The sequence below is a fragment of the Rousettus aegyptiacus genome, unplaced genomic scaffold, assembly GCF_014176215.1.
Source record: "Rousettus aegyptiacus isolate mRouAeg1 unplaced genomic scaffold, mRouAeg1.p scaffold_m13_p_3, whole genome shotgun sequence".
In the NCBI taxonomy this organism is placed as follows: domain Eukaryota; kingdom Metazoa; phylum Chordata; class Mammalia; order Chiroptera; family Pteropodidae; genus Rousettus; species Rousettus aegyptiacus.
Window position 1 is genome coordinate 127948672 of NW_023416306.1, and position 19947 is coordinate 127968618.

A 19947-nucleotide genomic window follows, 5' to 3' on the forward strand; every position below is an offset into this window, starting at 1 on the left:
TGCACAGCACTAGTTGAGAAAGGCAAACCATGGCAGGATCAGGTCACCTCCATGACTTGCATGAGTAATACTGATGTGACGTGTAGTCTGGATAATCATCATCGTGTTTGGGATAGACGACTAAGCATTCTAAGTGCCCGATAGCAGCAGACATACTGAGGGACATTATGGAATATCAGAAGGATGGAATATTGTACAAAAATTGCAAATGACATGAATATTGTAAACAAAGAAAAAAAGCATATGCAGTAATGTTCAGTGAAATAAATCTAATCAACATATATAAAACATGGTTGCAAAAATGTAAAGGAAAAAAGTACATAAGAAAAGAAAACAAAAACTAACACAAAATATTAGCACAGGTTTTGGCAAACGAAGAGATATCATGAGAGATTTCTTTTAGGTCACTTGTTTACAAATATTTAATAACACACACTTGACTTCTGCAGTTAAAAAAAAAAAGAAAAAGTAGGCACTCTCAGGTTTCAACCCATGTGCCTTGAACTGATGCAAACAACTTTAAAATTAAAGCTCTAAAATTAATGATGAGGTAATATTAATCATATCCTGAAATAACAAAGACTACCTTCCGTTTGGTGGCCTTACCACAGGGGGAAACCCTTTTGTTAACATAATCTGCTCTTTAAAATACCCACACTTCCCTCAAAATCCCCGTGAATGGATGATAACCTCAATTCAAAAGACTCAATTCAAAACTTGCTTAAGTCGGTCAGATTTCTCATCTGTTTACTGGTCGCCTTGTGTTACCATGGTAGGATTAATTAATGGAATTCATATCACATAAAATAATGGAATTTATTATCAGATGATATTTTTGTTTGTGTTTGGTGATTAAGAATTTTAGGGTGCAGGGCAAGTGTTCTTTTATTAACACCAAACCTAATGAACTGTTATCAATTGCTTAGTTACTCAAGACAAGTGGAAATGTTTGCTTAGGGTACAACCTAATCAGATGACCCCATCTCCAACAGGAAACTGAAATATATTTTGGGAAATTTTAATATGTCAAAGCAAAACAAATAAAGGGGGAAAGTAGCCATCACAGCAAAACTCAGAACTTCATTTAACTTCACCCTGAACTCTGATATTATATGTTTAATTAGAGACATTATGGGGAAGAATGGGGAAATCATACTCTCTGAGGATTTCAAAAATCTGAATCCATCTATGTAGCATATTCACTATCCTAGGACTCAACTCCTGGCTTCTGGGTCACATGAATAAGAAAACCAAACCGAAATTTCATAAGAAAAATATGGTGGCAAGTGAGTCTGGAATGATATTTCACACCATTTACAAAGCACATCCCAACTGATAGGCACAAATGGGTAAAGTAAATACTTCAGCTCCATGAGGAAATTAACTATTCAAATGGTCCATAAAATCAGATGATTTATACGCTAGATCCAGGGTCAAAACATGTACTCTTGTTCCTTTGAAGCGCAGGTTTTGTCAACAATGAAAATTCATTCTTTAATTTGGTAAATAATGTGAACACTCAAGAATATTGGAAAGTCCAAGAGTACAACAGTACAACCATCCAACATAATATTATACAGATATTTAAAATAATTAGAAAACTATGTGGCAACAAATGAAGAAGACAATATATCTTCAATATAACAACAACAATGTAAAAACCATGTACACGCAAGAATGGAAATGCAACAATTGTGACTTGTTGGGGCTGGTATTTGGATGATTCTTTTGATTTCTCTTAATGCTTATATTTTTGAGACGGGCAAATTCTGATATATTTTGGATTTTTAAAAACAGTACTTCTTGAAAAAGTGGGATCACATCACAAGGATAATCAACAAGGATCAATTTCTTCAATTATTCAACTTCCCATACCATGATGAATAAACATATTTTCATATTTAGAATTCTTGATAGCAAACTGAGTGTGTATGTGTGTGGGTATGAAAGAGAGAAGGAAAAAGTAACAAATTCTATTAGAATTATGAAATAAAAGTATAGTGATTCCCCCACTATGTCTTTGGCTAATGGTGTAATCAAACATGAAAGATTCTATCTCTTTGTTGAAAGCAAAAGAAAATAATAATAATGGAAAATAATTCATTTCATATATTAAAATAAGTATGCTATATGTCCAATAATAGGACATCTATATTCTCAGTAATTATGGTATTTTCAGAAGATGTAAAATAATTAGTTCTTGCTGAACCACTTTTCTTGGTTTCAATTTACAGACACTTTAAAAATAAATTTTATTGATCAGAGACCAGTAATTTGCCCAGAATATGGAACAATAATGAATGTTATATAATTACTTGAAGCTTACAGTGTATACAAACATAATTATACTGGCTTTTTCAGGATGAGAAAATATTGTTTCTTCCCCTAGCCTAAAACTCAAGTTAAAAGAACATGAAAGTATCAGATAAATTATATAACACACCCAAAATTATTTGCATTGCATCTCACAGCAGTTAGGGCAATTTGCTTGGCTTATGGTTATAGACAGTCTTTCTTAATTTAATTGCCTCACTTGACTTCTAAATTGGGCCAAAAATAAAAAACAACCCTAGAAGTGTATGTGCCTTAAATTAGAAAAATACCTTCCCATTGGTCCCTAAATCCAGCAGCTTATTAGAATCTTCAAAGTACTTAAAAAGCGTCCATGTTTGGGCCCCTCTTCTGAGCTGCTGAGTCTCAGACTCTAAGGACAGGGCCTGGAAACAAGATTTTAAAACAAACTCACAAGATCTTATATAGCTTGCTGGGAACTAGCCAAGAAAATTTAAAACAAAGTCAAGACAGATTCCATGGGAAATATGAATTCAAATAGGAAACAATGTAATGTTTCTGTGCACGTTAGTTATAGAAATGGAAACATATGCTAAAATTTCAAAGAAATGAAAAGAAGGGTGGGGGGGAGGGGACGCTATTTACAGTGGTATATAATAACTGAACTCAAGGACCATAATCATTTTTCTTATCCTGAGGTTATTCCTCACTTAAAAATCAATGGTATGTTCGATTCACTTCAACTCATTCTGGCAAATGTAAAAATATTTGGGTCATACTATTTCAGACATATCCCATAGAATAAGTAAAGTCAGCCATTTCTACTGCTGGAAGATTCCTGTCTCCCCCTTTACAGTCTCAAAATATGTCTAATGGTCTTAATCACAGTAGCTGTTGTTCCCTTATAATTGATTTAAGTTAATGTGATTGAAATGTTGTTTTTTCAGCTTTATATTTGTTTGCATGTTAGAAAGGATAAAAATTTAAAACAAAGATTTTATGTACATTCGTTTATTCAACATGCATTGTCTAAGCTTCTCTATGTGCCAAGGTCTAGGCAGGAGGCTGGAATGAGAGGTGGCCCCTGCCCCGCGGAGCTCACTGCCTCCTGGCAAGGTGAGTGCACAAACACTACACAATTAACAATATGGAAACAGGGTACCATTGCAGGGACTCCTGGGAGGCATCTACCCCTGATTGGAGTGTGTGTTAGGAAAGGATTCCTAAAGGAAGTCACACTAGTTAAGTCATACTAGCTAAGAATCAATAATCAATGAGACAGGTAGTTAGGTGGGGGAGTGGTGTGTGTGTGTGTGTGTGTGCACGCATGCATGAGAGAGAGAGAGAGAGAGAGAGAGATTCCTCTCCAGAATGAATGACCCAAGTCTGACAGACCCAAAGTATAGAATGTAATGCCTGAACTCTTTAGAACTGTAAGGGCAGAAAGCACAGCAAAGTCTGAGGAACTGTTCCAAAATGAAGGAGTCTGAGGAGACATGATAACTAATATGTATTCCTGGATAGGATCCTAGAGCAAAAAGAAAAGAGACATTTTGAGAACTTGAGAACTAGCAAAATGTAAATGGGGTCTACAGGTTGGATTGGAAAGATGGTCGGCTGAAAATGTGAGTCAAAAGCCCAGGAGAAGGTCCAGGATAAAAGTAAAGCGATGTGAGTGATTAACTTGTAAAAGAGAGTTGAAAGAGTGAGAGTGAGTGAGATTACCAAGGAGAGTGTGATTGAGCACAGGCTGAGCTGGGTCCCTGGGGACTGTAGTGCTCACTGTTTGTTCCCACTCCAGCACTATTCCCCACCTTCCTCCTTCCTGACAATATCCCGATTTGGTTCTGGTACCTGTCATGGCACATGAGGCATAAGGGAAGCTGACCCCATCCTCAGCGGAGATCATCTGCATCTGAACCCCTCATTGGTAAACTTGCCCAATTACACTGAAAGGAAAGGACTAATGAGAGAGGTTTCTCTGTCCTCTGGGAAGCGAGTAAGGAAGAACATTCCTTTCTGACTGCCACTGGTAGCCATCTGGAACTGCCAAGGGGAACCAATCTTAGATGTGTGGATGGCGAAGCAGAGAAGTAGAAAGAACTGGGGTCCTTGATGACGTCATCAGACCACCGAGTCAACGTGCTCCTGGGGTCTGCACAATCTCTGTATGTTTCTTATTTTCTAAGCCAGGTAGAATTAGACTTACAGTTACTGGCAGCTCAAAACATGTTAATGAAATGGAGACCACTGACATTTCGGAAGCATGCTGAAGAAAGAGATTCCCACAGAGAACATAATGGAAAGGTTAGAGAGGCATAAGAAGGAGTACGGAGGGGGCACCGTGAAGCGAGGGAGTTGGGGTGAGCCGTGTCAACGTGGTGGGGAGATCGAGAAGACAGTGACATTCTGAAAAGTCCCACTGGGACCTATTCTCCTAGACCCTACTTTTTGATACAGGGACATAGTAGGATTGAACTTGACTTTTTTTGTCAAAAGGTTTAACCCAAGAATAAAAAATACAAGGAAGTTTTAACAAAATAATCTTGTCTAATTTTAGAGTTATAAAAGATGAACATATTAGTGACTAGAAAATAGTCCAGAAGATAAAAAAATGACATCAGTTCCAAAGGAGATTGGTGGTTGTCCGTCACAGATTGGTGGTTACTATGGATGAGAGGGTGTGTGGGAGGGAGGTGAAATGGGTAAAAGAGGTCAAAAGATACATATTTCCAGTTCTAAGATAAATAAGTCATGGGGATGTAATATACGTGACTATAGTTAATAATACTGTATTATAGATTAGGAAGTTGCTAAGAGAATAGATCTCATAAGTTCTCATTACAAGAAAAAAGATTTTTATAACTTTGGTGATGGATGTTAACTAGGCTTATTGAGGTGATTACTTCATAATCTATGTAAATATCAAATCACCTTGTACATCCGAAACTAATACGTCAATTATACCTCAATAAAAAGAAATGAGTGTGCTAAAATATTCTGGATGTAATAATTATAGCATGTATCCACTGAGTGTTGAATGCATGTCAGAGACTGTTGTGAGGGCTTTACATATATCAGTCATTTGGTCTAAATAATAGCCCTGCGAGGTAGGTACTATTCTTATCCCCATTCTTTGATGAGAAATGCTAAGCAAGTTGCTCAGAGACACATGGCTAGTGAGTGGCATTGCTAGGAAAGGACTTGGGAGAGTCTGACTCAGGAGCCTGACTGTACTGCTTCAGATGAGGATATATATTTAAAATCTGCATATGGGTTAGATAGTCAATTAAAATCAGCAATATTTCCCAAAGTAACTCCATAAATAGCACAGTTTCTAATATAATCAAACTCGTAACCACTCCTGAATTTTCACTGATACACAGCCCTTTAAGTAAGGCTCCTGATAAAAATATTTATAACCTCACACACAGTTGGGGCAAACAAATAATAGCTTGCACCACGGTGATCACAAGACAAGATGTGATTGAGAATGAGAAACACAGCAAAGAAGGTTCTGGACAGCTTTCTCTAAAGACTCAATTCACACACTCCCTTCCTGGCAGGCTTACTGGATCTGGGAAAGAAATAAGTCTGAGGTGAAAGTATCTCTGCTGCATGAGAGAAAGGGGTGATCTGTCAAGACCTCAGAATAATACTGAAAAATAAATCCTCAAGTGCATGCAATGGCTACATGTACAAAATACAAAATCAAAGAGTCATGCCAAACTCCTGAGCAAATGATAAAAATTCAGTCTTTAACATAACAAGGAAAGTGTGAATAAGACCAAGAGTTGTCATCTCTTCCCAATTAGTATTGTCCAGCAAACAAACTTTTCTTCTATAGACTGCCAAGAAAATGGCTCCATGGCACCACTCAGCTTGGCCCAGCCTGACGCGGTAGGAGGGACCTGGTGTTTAGTCTAGAGGCCAAGTTTGAGCCCTAGCTTAGCTACTTATTAGCTCTGAAATTTATTTTAATGTTACTAGCAGATATTTTACATCGCTCCTCGACAATTTAAAAAGATTGCATGTATATTTCGTTACACAGCTTTCCTTATATTCCTTTAAGGTGTTAATGCTCATTTTGTAGATGAAGTGACTGAGGCTTACAGAGGTCGCACACTTTAGACAGAACAGAATAAAGAGTCCACCCTGTGACTCGACCCCAGAGATCTTCCCACTACACAACATGACTGTGGGTGGTAACAATTGTTAACCAGATAACCTGACATCTGCTGGCTCAAAGCAGCCAAGAAAAATAGAAAGAGTTTAATAGTGGAGCCAGGAAACTCTACCTTGGAGCAGCATGGCTTTGCCATATTTCAAATGCAAATGTTTCATGTCTAAGACTCAGTTTCATGATCTGCAAAAAGGGGAGGCGGGTAGTAATACCTAGATGCCAGGTTGTTAATGAGATAGAAGTAAAAAATGCTGAGACACAAAGCAACTACCCCAAAAAGTCAATTATTACGATTATGGATAATATATTAATTAGCTAATGAGTCAATCCTCCTGAGTAACACTCTGATTAAAAACAAACAAACCCTGCAGCAATCACACAGGCTAAAAGGTAAGATTTGCAGTGAGCTTGGTGGGAAAGGGTAGATTGGAGCCTCTGCTGTATAAACCCAGAGCCGGAGGGCAGTCTTCATATAGACCCAAGAGTCAGGAGTACGAACTGACAGGGCCTCCCGGAGCAAGGCCGCAGGGACAGGGAGGCTCAAAGGCCAATGCTGATGGGATAAACAAGAAATTGGGTGGACCAACAGAAACATAAGTGTTCTGATACTAATAATAAAAGGTTCCTGAAATACATCAAAGACAGGAAGACAGCTTGAGAATCTGTGCGACGCTTGTCGGTACCTAGGTAGAGAGGAAACATAAGCCGAATATTAGAGGTACTCTGACTTTAAAAATCTTTCAATGTTGATCTTTACTACTGCAAATATTAGAGATTCCAAATCCAAAATATCTTTTGAAGCAGATATCACAAATCTTAGATCCAATAGTAAATTATCTCTTTTCCTCTACCCAAATTCTCATATTCAATGAGTCACTGTATCTTTTTGCTGTACCTTCAAAATATCTCAAGTCTTTATTTATTCTTTAAGAAATATTTATTCAGCACAGCATGGTCATAACCTATAAGACTTCGCAAACTGATGTTGGACACATTAAAGACAGAATGCCCTACCCTCCAGAAAACAATTGCTTCAGAATATTTCAAGCAAAAAAATTAGAAACTGCATTAAATGTGATATTTTCTTATTGATGTCACATTTTTAATAGGCCAGGACAGCAGGAGCTGATGCAGGACAAAAGTGATAGCAATTCACATTTGATGGTAGCAATAAAATTGCCATGTAAATGTTCTCCAAGGCCCTGTTAGTCTCCGTAGAGGTCAGTTGGCAAGGGCTTCAAAATCGTCTTTGGCCACACTGCCAAGATCTCGTCTGGTGATACAGACGTGGTGGAGAATTCAAGAAAAACTTTCTAGTTCTGATTCCCCTCTACTACACCACGATTACTTTATTAAATAGACTTGCATAGATCTCTCTGATAAATCCAGTGATATCAAATATGTAATTTTAAAACACAAATCCAAACTCTGGATTTGAGAGCACAGAGGTATGGGCTGCTCATTTACTGGGTTCACAGGCGTCTGTCTCCTTGTGTCTTTCAGTTCTCATCATTGTCAATGATACAAATGCAGCTATAGCTGTTGTGTCTCTCTGTTGGCACTGCCCAGAGTCTGCATGCACTCCTCACTCCTTTATTCCTTTATGTTTATTGAATGTCACACATCCGTTTCCTCGTTGCCTTTCTGTCTCAGATCAGGCCCTTATCACCTCACTGAATTTCTGTATTTTCTCAAGATCCCATCTCTTTTGCACCTATTGACTTATCTTTGCAAAACAATATTTTTTTGTAGTATCATGTCCCTCTCAGAGACCCTGCAAGTCCTCATCAAAGCCTGCAGGCTTGCCTGTAGATCACCTAGCCTGTGATCCAAGGAGGTACCTGTAACCCAATCAACCTTATTTCCCCAAATCAACTATCCTGCACTAGTGCACAAATGCTACGTGGCTGTACCATAGAAACAGAAGTGAAAGACCCAGTTTAGGCTCTTGAGTAATTGACAAGGACCATTTATGAATGGAAATCTGCTTTAGCGACCACACTGATACCCTCCTCGTTTTCCCCATCACACAGTATGGGTTACAGAGGCTACCAAGACATTCATGCTTTGTTCATCTCACACATCTTACAGGGAAGACCCAGATCAAGTCTCAACACCTTCATGATGCCTTTGTTGACTATTTCAGTCCAAACTGATCTCCCCTTTTTCTAAATGTAAATAGCACTTATAGCTTATTTCAAGTATTTCAGCTTTAAAATTGTCATTAAACACTTACTGTGTATAACAGAAACCAAGAAGACTAACACCAATTTCCAGTCGTCAAAGATAAAAAAACTACTTAGAATGAGCACATGTAAATTAAATTTACGTGCGTATGTATATATATGTATGTGCATGTGTATATATGTTATGTATGTATATGTGTGTATATGGATACATATATATACATATGAGGCAGGTGGCGAAAATGAGGAGTACATGAGGAGCTATTGAAATTCAGAAGATGGAGACCACTGGGTTGAGGTAGATGAGAAAGGCTTGGGTAGGGGGAATAACTCCAGACAGGGAGACCAATCTGGGCGAAAACTTGGAGCTAGAAATGAACATGACTCATTCGAGGGAAAAGAGTAGAGCAATTTGGTTAGAGTAGTAGAAATAAAGTCGAAGGTGTCCTAAGTTAGGGACTTTGGATGTAACTGGGCAATGGAGAGCCACTGAGATATTTTAGCTAAGCAGGACAACGATATAACAGTTAAGGAATATTCGTTTGACAACTGTGTTTGAATGAGAAAGTTGGTGGAGGAATAAATTTTGGAATAACATAAAAAGAACCATTATGAACCTGTGAAATCTTGAGATGCTGGCATGTCACCTAAGTGGAGTTATCACAGTGATAACTGGTGCTAAAGTACGAGGTGGCAGACTTCCTGTAAAGGCCCAGATGTGGTCTTTGTCACTATAACTCAACTATGAAAATGTAGCACAGCCAAAGATAATGTAGAAACAAATGGTGTAGCTTTGTTCCAATAAAACTTTACTGACCAAAATAGGCACTAGGCCATAGTTTGTGACTCCACCCCCCCAGGTTAGAGGAAAGGCCTATGCTGGAGTACAGGCTTTCTCAATCCTCACCAATGGACTTTTCTGATTTTTCACCTAATAAGATAGTATAATGCCCATTTGATAAAGAATGATCTCAACTTTTGTTGAGAAGAACTCAAATAATTTAAACATCTCCTTATAAACTTGTCAAAAGGATATATATACTTAAACTTTTCGAGATAGCTTTTTAAACAAATATTAATCTTTACTATCAAGAGCTTTTCTAAATTTGGAAAAGATAAAATATCTACTAAAAGCTTATTTAATCAGAATTTTATTATTTCATATAGTTCAACTTTAGAATACATTGGTACTTTATTTTTATGTGGCAAATATGCATAATTTTATATACCACATGAGGATCTCCTTGATAAATGCACACATTTATAACTACATGGCTTGCAAGGAACATGCTAGAGGGCGAAAAGCAGAAATATCTGTAAATCTGCTGGCTTGCTCAATTGATGAGGGCTTTAGTGAGAGAATGCACCAAATGCATGGGTCAAAACACACCCATAATTCTTTCACACATATCAAGGGATAATGAGTAAAGCAAGATAAAGAAATGGCCCAGGTATGTCCATCTAGTGCATAAATGCATCTTTACTTCTAGGTAAGAAATCAAGATTAATCTATCAACAGGTCATGTTCTTTCATTAAGTCCTTCTATGTGTCAATTGTCCTCCAACTGATGACAAGCACAATTATCAGCTTTCTCAGTTGTAGAGAGTATGATAGCCAACAACTTATAAGGGATTACATCTAAGAAAAAAAATCTGTGTTTTAGTGAAAGGCTTTTACCCTAGCAGCTTACGTTCAAGATAACTAATTTTGCCGAATGTCCTGACCTTGTCTCATAGTATATAGTGGCTATCAACACCGCCATTGAAATGTGGGACATGTGAGACACAGAGTCATTTACCAGTAGGGTGTTGAAAAAAATGAATGAGGTTGGAAGTTAGACAGGGCTAAGTTCAAATAGAAGCTCTGCTATTTACTAGTTTGAGGCTCCTAGAAGTCTCTTAAATCTCATTTTCTGGACAAAATCTAGAGAAATAGCAATGTTGGTACCCAGGGTGGTCACGAGGATGAAAAGAGGTGGCCTATATGAGGGCAGGCGCTCAGGAAGTATATCTTGCCTGGATTAGTTAATGATTCTAAAGACAAGAGATGACTGGGATTAGGGTTTCAGGAGCCTTAGTCTTGCTTATCAACTAGAATAAATTGGGGAGCTTGAAAAAAGATCTTGATGTCCTGCACTCACCATAAATTAGTTGAAACAAAATCTCTAGATGTAGAACTCAGTTACCTGTACAGCCACTGAGTTAATAAGGCAATTCAGGAATTGGAAACATTTATCCTGGAAAGTTAATTACTGAATACAAGGCATGGTAGATGAAATTAGCATCTATTGCTGCCACTCTCCCTGCCCTGTCTGCCAGTGGACTGTTGGGGAAGACTTGGGAAATATCCAAGGTAAATCCTGGGTGTTCATTCCTGACTAGAACTTAACCTAACGGATGGCTGGGGTTGGCAGGAGAAAGTGTAGGTTAATAAAAAGGGGTTGACCTACTTAGAATCACTGGAAAATAAACACCAAAAATGATGGATTTCTCCCAAGCGAATAAACTACTCTGAGGAATCGAGCAACACCCTGAGTTCACTGTCTCCAGATAGAGGTGGGGACCATGATCTGATGTCATTAGCCAATATGATCATCTTTCTGTTCTGGTTCCCCTCGTGGGCAATATTCCAGGGAAATAATTGGCCGAGCTGTCCATAGGCAGAATTCTTCTTATAAATTCATTAACTGGGGTCTAATTCAGTCATTTGTGAATTTGCGTGGCCAGAGTCAATCTACCGGAAGCTGCTCAACTAGCGATTTCTGACAAAACAAATCTGTAGACATGCAGAATTCAGGACTGAAGCTGATGGAAGTCTGTGCTTGAGAAAGCAGCCTGTCTTCTTCCTTGATTCCTTTCTTTTTAAATTCAGTTTGTTACACTGCTTTCTAGTCCAGAAATGGTCAGCTGCCATTCTATCCTATCAGCATATACATCTCTTTGAAAAACAAGAGTAAGATTGGGAGGAAACTGGTAATTCTGCCACTAAAAACTGTATTATCCCATGCATTTCATCACTTAGACAAGGTCACACTAGGGAAAGTGGGAGGTAAAGGTCTAAAAAGAACACCAGAGAGATTAGGTCATTGTTAATTCTTTTTATTTTCTAATTAAATGATACTAAGAGTTACTAGTCTTTCCAGCTATGGAAGAAGCCCTTAGCCCAAGAAGCTAGGTTCTCTCCCAGCCCCAGGAGAATGGGTGGTTTGCTTTCTGTTCACAAATGAATGCAGGCAAGGAGCATTTGACTTATCCCATAGTTGAACAGGCACCCAGCTTTCTCAGCGTCACTAGCTGCAAACTAGGGCCTCTCTACCCATGGCATTTCCCTGCCTTCCTTTTCCTCTGGCATTATTTGGAAGAAAGATCACCAAACCAGGAGAGACCTCGGAGCTCACCTGGTCAATCAGTTCACTCACAAATGAAGAAACCAAGGCCCAGACAAGTGTTAGGTTTGCTACCTGGGATCACAGAGCTGCTGACAGTGAACCATGGCATGCCAGAGGTAGCAAATCTACTTTCTTAAAGGAGATGAACACTGCTCTTGGGTAATAAAAAATTAACACAAAGAGAGGTCGGTCCTTGCCCTCGGCTACTGGGAGGTAATCTCTAGAGTCTTGGAATGTCCCGCCAGACAAGAGTCTCTCTATACCTGCGGGCTTCGAGATAGTCTAACAATGTGATTTACGATGGAGGCTTTGGGAAGCACCATATAAGTTCTGACTCCCACTCCCCACCCCAAGAGGAACTGGAGACTAAAGGTCAGCCATGCAGGCTGTATGTGAGTGAGCCCAAATGAAAACTGGACACCAAAGGCTCGAGAGAATCTCCCTGGTTGACAGCACTCCTGGTTGGCAATACTATTGCCAACACACACATTGCAAATGGAAGGAAATAACACCATTCACGACTTCATGGGGAAGAGAACAACCAGAAGCTTCACATTTGGAGCCCTCCCAGACATTGCTCTATATGTCTCTATTCTGCTTCTGGTTTGAGTCCTTTCACTATCATACAATTGTAAGCACTTTCATGAGTCTTGGGAGTCATTCTAGTACATCACTAAAACTGATGGGGTGGTGGGAACCCCTGAATTTGTAACTGGTTGAGGGTAGCCTGGGGACCCCCCTAGTGTCCAAAGTGAGAACACTCTTAAGGAGGATTATGGTCTTGTGAACCTCTGGCCTAACTCTGAGTAGTTAGTGTCAGAAGTCAAAGCAACTTCCTGTTCTATCGTCTCCTAAATTAAAGCACCACCACCACAACAGAAGTCCTTGGAGCAGGGCCTTTAGGTCTTTGCTACCTGAACAATTGAAAAGAAGGATACTAGAAGTGGGCACATGTCCTGTTTCAGTGCATGTGCATCCTGCAGGGACAGAGTGATGTGGGCTGGGCAAAACTGAGGCAGCTTCCAGAGCTGGGAAGCTCACGCAGCAAGACCATTCCCTTCTTTCTCATCCATTAGTGGCTCGCCAGGAAGGAGAAAAAGCAAGGGACTGAATTCGAAAACTTATCCTGTACCCTCTCATTTAAGAAAATGTCCCTCCCTCACCTCTCTACTGACCAGTGACCTCCACTTGGGGTCAAACAGAAGCATTTCCTGTTGAGCAACCCAACTCATCATTACCCAAGTGTTCCTTCCAAAGAGGCTTAACCTGTACCTAATTATTTAGATCTGATTCTAATTTACAGAAAATCCAGTTGAAGAAATTAGTGTTATGATAGCACGAGGAAGCAGTTAGACAAATCAAAAAGGTATCTATAGGAAACCTTGGTTGGTGTCTTCATCAAGTCAATGTCACAGAAACAAACAAACAAACATGGTGGTACTAGGGGAACTATGGTTAGGAAAAAAAAAAGAAAGACTCACGTCCAAATGCAACCAGTGTTCCTTTTTACATAAACCAGCAGGAAAGGACATGTTTGCAACAATTAGAGAAATTCGAATGTGGATTTCTTATTTTTAGATGATATTAAATTTTTATTAATTATTTAGATGTGATAATGGTCCTGGGGCTAAAGAATAAAATGTTTTTATTTTCCAGGGATGTGTATGGAAATATTTAGAGGTTAAATGTCATCAAGTCTGTTATTTACCTTGAAATACTTCAGTGTTCTTTGTTTTATAATTTTGACTTTGCAGCCATGTAAATATTTTATACAATTAGAAAAGACAATTAAATTTTAAAAAGTTAAACCCCTAAAATCCAAAATGCAATATATGAACCTAACTGTAGGTCAAGTTGGAATGTAATGGCACAGAAAGGATTATTTTAAGTGACTTTTAAACCCAATATTTTGACTGAATTACAGAGTGAATTCAGTATTTCTACTAATAACATTGGTATTGTTATTTTAAAGCATCAACAAAATTACTTATTTGCTTTATCCTATCACATATATATTTTTGTATATGTTTACTTATAAGTATATAGAAGTATAGGTACATACATTTCTATTTCTATATTTATATTTACATGTATACACACACAGTATAAAGCAAATAATTGTGATAATGTCATCAGGAACCATGATTTTTTAACATTAAGAGAAATGGGATATAAATATAAAAATAAAAGAATTAAAAATCATATAATCTTAAAAATGAACTGAAAATTATCAATATAAACTTATGTCCCATTTTTTTCTTTAAAAATGTATATTCCTTTATCTTCTGACAAGAACTAGTAGCACTATAACATATGACAGTGAGCACTCAGTGACTAGATTGGTGGTCTCTAAATACCATTTTTCATTTAAATAAAACAAGGCTTTTTGGCGAAATAACTGATTCCAGAGTTTGGCAGGAAATGTACAAGATGAGTCTGAAACATCTCAAACAAGGAAAATATCAAAGAATACTGGGGTCATATTAAAGGGACACAGGAGCCAATATAAAGAGTCCAGTGGTCAAAGTTAGGACCTTTTGAGCCCCAAAGCAAAATTGCAATGCAGTTAAACAGATAATATATTTTAACTACATTAGTTTGGAATGATACTGAAAATAAAAACATTACCTTGGGAAGTTGCTAAGGCATCAACTCATTGCTTTGAAAATTCGTAAAGACAATGAATCAAACTTTTTATCTAGTTTTCCTAGAATTTTAAGGTAACCAAATAAAAGAATTCCATCTAGTAAACATAGAAGAAGTAATAAAATTAGAAAATAACTATTTTTCAACCATTAATTAAACAATAATTGTGAGATGAGAATTTATAATGGATGACCTACTGGTAATTTGAACACCACACAAAGAGACCAACAGGCATTAATTAAGTGCAAAGCATCGCTGATGAAGCATTTTTGCCAAAGAATTGTATCTGAACCTGATTAGCTTTTAGATATAAATACCAGTTTATAATTAGCTAATCCCAGACTATAGGAAATTCTTCAGGAGAGAATTGTTAAAGACTAAAGACTAAGACTAGCAACTAAGGGCAATGTTTGAGCCTTATCTGGAATCTGAATAAAAACAAACCAACTATTTAAAAAAAGGATTTATAAAACAATCATGAAATAGAACTGATAATATGAGATGATGTTAAAAGAATTATTCATTTTCCAGGTGCAAAATGAATTATCTTTTTGAGATACACAATAAGTTATTGACAAATAAAATGAGTTGCTATCTAAGATCTACTTTAAATGATCAAGTGGATGGAGGATGGGAGGGCTGGATGAAACAGGATTAGCCATACATTAATAAATGTACAAGTTGGATGATAGGTACACTGGGGCTTATTATAATACTCTTTCTAATTTTGTATATGTTTGTAAATATCTCTAATAAAAAATTTTTCAAAAATTTTCAAAAATGCTTCAGATAAAAATTTAAAGAACTAAAAAAGGTGAATACTAATATGACAAAATGTTAACTGTCAAGTTCTCAGTGACGGGAATATGGATGCTTTTATTTTCTCTATGTTTGAAAATGTTCATAATAGTAAACAAATTTGTAAAAGCACTTAAACCCAGCAAAAACTGGGAGCTGGATCAGGCTAAAAGGATTTTGAAAGGCAGCTACAGACACCTAATGCTGGCATTTACCACTAATGCCCATAGAAAATTAAAAGCAGATGACAAAGTACACCAAAAAAGCTCAAACGTGAACTAAATTATTAAGGAAAGAAAACGAGGGACCTAGAGAAAAGGACTTCAGCTGACAAAACAGTGAAACTTAAGACATAAAGGAAATCCAATTCAGAGTAAACCCACAGTATGGTCAAATGGAAGGGGAGGGTTTTTACGATTTTTAGTTCAGGGCTTCGATGGTGATCAGTGAAGTAACTGGCTAGCATCATGTGCCCTCGAACCTTAATGCCTTAAGCCACAGGGGTACAAACAGCAACTCCACAGAAGCTCAAAGCTTTTATGATTTGGAATTATGAACTAAACCAAGACATCGCAGACAGCATGCTTGTTAGTCAGATACATTAATCACCCTCTGACATCAGCAGCTATTGCAAAAGCACTGCTTCTCCATGGAATCTCTAATTACAGCATGATCTCACATCCTCTATACCTAACAAGGCTCTTTCTCATACCTGATGATGACACACTGGTTTTCTCTGTCAATGATCATGTTTCTGTACATATTATCTGCGAGAGCATAGATATGTGGTGGGTTTTCATACTGGGCCTAGAAAAGCAAAACAAAAGAAAAAAACAAACAAATAAAAACAAACCAAAAAAACACGGTCAGATAGAGCAACATTACATTTCTTTTCTTGGACTTGGCCTAAATAACTGTATAGTTCCAATGCCTATAATTACATCTTAAAGGTTACATAATACAAGAATTCATAGACTTGCCTAGGTTATGAGAAATTATATCTAACAAAATGAAGATGGAATTTGGACTCTTCTGTGGGCACATGTGTGACTCAGCCTTCAGATATGACCCACGTCTTCAGATACTCCAACACACACCCTTCTTCCCAAACATGCCTCTGCAGATGACATTCCATTGTTAAACGTTTCTAAAGATACTTGGGCAGCAGGTCTTAAGAGACTGGCTACTAAAAACCTGGATCTGACTTTACTAGAATTCTAAATTCCTTCCATTTTTTTCCTAAGAGGCAAGTCAGAGATGACTATCTATGAATGAGGAGAAAAACTAAAAATTTTCCATAACAAGAGGATCTGTAAAGTGATAAACTGGTTTGACCAGTTTCTTTCATCACAATAGGTTGAAAAAAATCCTACCACACTACGATATTCTCTTGGGTTTGTGTTTCAGTTTCATGGGATATCTCAGCTACGCATAAGTATAAATTCACTGTATCAGGATGACTTCAGACCTGCTTTCTTCAATTTCTTGGCATCCAACTCCTTCAAAAATTACTAAAAAGAAAAATATTTCATGTGGTGTAAAGCTGGAGAAAGAAAACTCCTTAAATTTAAGGTTATCTAACATAAAAAAGTGAAAGGAACACCATATCCAGAAGGAGAAGACATTTAAACTCTGTCTCCCTTCACTGGTCTCCCATCTCTAAAGTTGGGATAATAATGCCCATGCTATGAACGTCGCAGGGCAACTGAAATGATGGATGGGAAAGTAATCTGAAAAGGTGGAGAAATACGCAAAGGTGCAGCATCATTTACTAATCCAGCTTTGATATTTATTATATAATGACTTACTATAGAAAAAGGAGCCTGGCCCAGAAATTCCCATTTGTTGCAAGCTCAGGCAGATCAGAGTCGCGTGGCGAGAGAGAATGAGAAGAGGCTGCTTGGATGCCTGCACATATGTAAAGCGCTGGTGTATCCAGTGTCCATGGTTCCCTCTGTGTTGTGAGCAAAAGGCTCACAAGGGGACCTGCCCAGTGAAGGTCAGAGGCTATTCCTGGGACTGGTCGACTGGACAGCTTTAAATAGGAACAAGAATAATATGTCTCTGCCTTCACCTTACAGTCAGAAGAGGATGTATAAATGGGATCTCAGGATCTAGTCTTAAAATGGCCTCTGGCCTAAATTGTTTATGCAGGCATATTTACTACCTCTTGAAAACAGGGAGATAGATTATAAGAAATAAAAGAGGATAGAAAATGAAAGGAAATGGAGTAGAGAGGAAGCTGTGGACAGTGGAGAGAAAGGTGTGGGCAAGTCACTGCCCAACATGGCTTTAAAACTGATTAACTCATTATACCTGACGTTTGCACATGCCAATTTTCCAAATTGGTTTCCTATGTATGGTCTCATGGAGCTTCTGAGCTACCCTTGAGAATTACAGGGTAGGCATTTCTTCTACCTGATTCTTCCCTCCCCTGAAACCCCTGAAAGTCACTGGGACCTGACTTCAGCCCCAACATGCAATAGATTCGAGTGCTTCACCTCTCTGAGCTTTGGTTTCCTCATCTGTGAAATAGGGGTGGAGCGTACAGGGCTGTTTAATTATTATTCAAGCTATTATCGCAAGCGTAGCATAGAATCTGGCACTCAATAAATACGAATTTTACAACAGTCTGTAGCAGTTAAAAATAAGTATAAATTTTTACAATTCTAGGGATATTTCTTTAAAGAGAACTCTTCGAAAAATGAACGTTCTGAAACAGACCCATGTAGTAACCATTTTTTCAGAGAACTGGAAAGAAACACGAAAGCACAGCTCTTGTACCCACCCCCGCCTTGGCTGTCCCTGAGAATGCCAAGCCGGCTCCAGGCCTGCTGCCCCAGGCCCCACTGATCAGGGTGCCGGGGCAGGACCCAACCTCCGCTGACAGTGTTCCCCTTGTGCTGGGCTCCCATAAAGGCAGCATTATCAAAGGTCTTTCGCGTGGCAGCCTCCTTCGGCTCTAGCGACCAGCACCATTCATCTGGCAACAATGGGGTGGGCTCTTGCTCTGGGTAAATTGCCTTCCACTTCAACTGATGAATTTGTGTGGGCTCTCTTTTGTTTGTTTTCCAGGGGGTCAGAATTAATGAATGCTCTTGTGCTTCTGCTGCAAAGGGAAGAGCGAAAGGAAAAAGATGCAGAGATGGGGAGGCCTGGGGAAGTGATGAACCACGTAATGAAATACATTAATTAGGATTAGAGTTTCTACTTTTATCACACAACTGAAATGGCTATGGAGTTGTGTCTGAATAGGGACCAGAGTCACATTAATAAATGAAGTATTAAAAGATTCATTTTTCACGTTTTAGTTATTGCCACAGCTTAAGGAAGGTTCTGATTCAGACAGAATGATTCCCACTGCCCTATTTACTTTTCACCTATTGCTGATTTTTTAGTTCTTAGAATTTTGTGGCATGTGTGGAAGAGGAAGATCCCCTAAGCTGTAGGTCCTACATCCCATTTAACTAATTTTGTATATAATGTTCCAATATTAGACAGCCCTCTGCTTTTTCACACTGCACTCTAAAGAGCAGCACATCATTAAAAATCAGCGTCATCTACTTGAGCTTCCCCAATAATTCATAATAAGGAAATGCAAATGTATTGCCAACATCAAGAAAACTTAAATATGCTTTAAAGAAGCCCAAACATGATAGTAATATATGTGGCATGTAACTTACCGCTCCTTGGTACATTTCAATTTCCTTGTCCCCAAAATATGGCATCTGCTTGAAAGGGTTGACTGAGATTAATACGGATCCTATGTAAGTCTGAATTTACATCCAGTTAAGGTCCATTATTAATCTTCAAAGCTACACAGTTTTCAAATTAAGTAACCATATGTTATCAAGAATTCATAATGATTATCAAATGAAAAACTCATGTATTTGTTTTCTAAAAGATTACAAATAAAGACAAAGGCAATTACCAACTCGCTCGGATTTTGTTCCTCTCCAGGAAGAATAATGACTTAATTACCAAGGTGTCACAAAAAATTATTATTTTAAATGAATTGAAGCACATTCTTTTAATATTGGTGACATGCACAATAAAGAAAAAAAGAAAACAAACAGAAATGACCAAGGCATTAAAAGAGCAATTACCATTTCTCTTCTCAAGTGCTATTATTTTTTCCTTGAAACTTTTTTCTCTCTTAGTTATATTAAGAATGAATACTAAGAATGTATTCATTTATTCACTTAACAAATAGGACACAAGATAAACTTAATAGTCTTACTCTTTAGAAGCTTAGGGGAACTAAGTTATATCCATAAGATATTACTCAGAGCAGATAATTACAAACTCACACGGATCAGGTGTAGGGAAAGGTGTTATTTCTGCATGGAGGATCCAGAAGAGAACTTTAAACTGAGTCTTAACCGTTTTACACATTTTAATGTATTTGTTCACATAAATGAAATGTTATTATAATGCAAAAAATATTTCCATG

The 19947-nt window shown here is 37.9% G+C and overlaps 1 protein-coding gene across 2 annotated transcripts in view; it reads right to left on the reverse strand.

The window, feature by feature from the left end:
• MYO1E (myosin IE) overlaps nucleotides 1-19947 on the reverse strand; it is a 171929-nt gene that overhangs the window by 74060 nt on the left and 77922 nt on the right. For both annotated transcript variants that reach the window (XM_036217669.1, XM_036217668.1), the window contains exons 3-4: nucleotides 19178-19267; nucleotides 16207-16301 (exon numbers count right to left, since the gene is read on the reverse strand). In XM_036217669.1, coding sequence (XP_036073562.1) covers nucleotides 16207-16301; nucleotides 19178-19267 — 185 coding nt within the window. The remainder of the gene's footprint in view (nucleotides 1-16206; nucleotides 16302-19177; nucleotides 19268-19947) is intronic.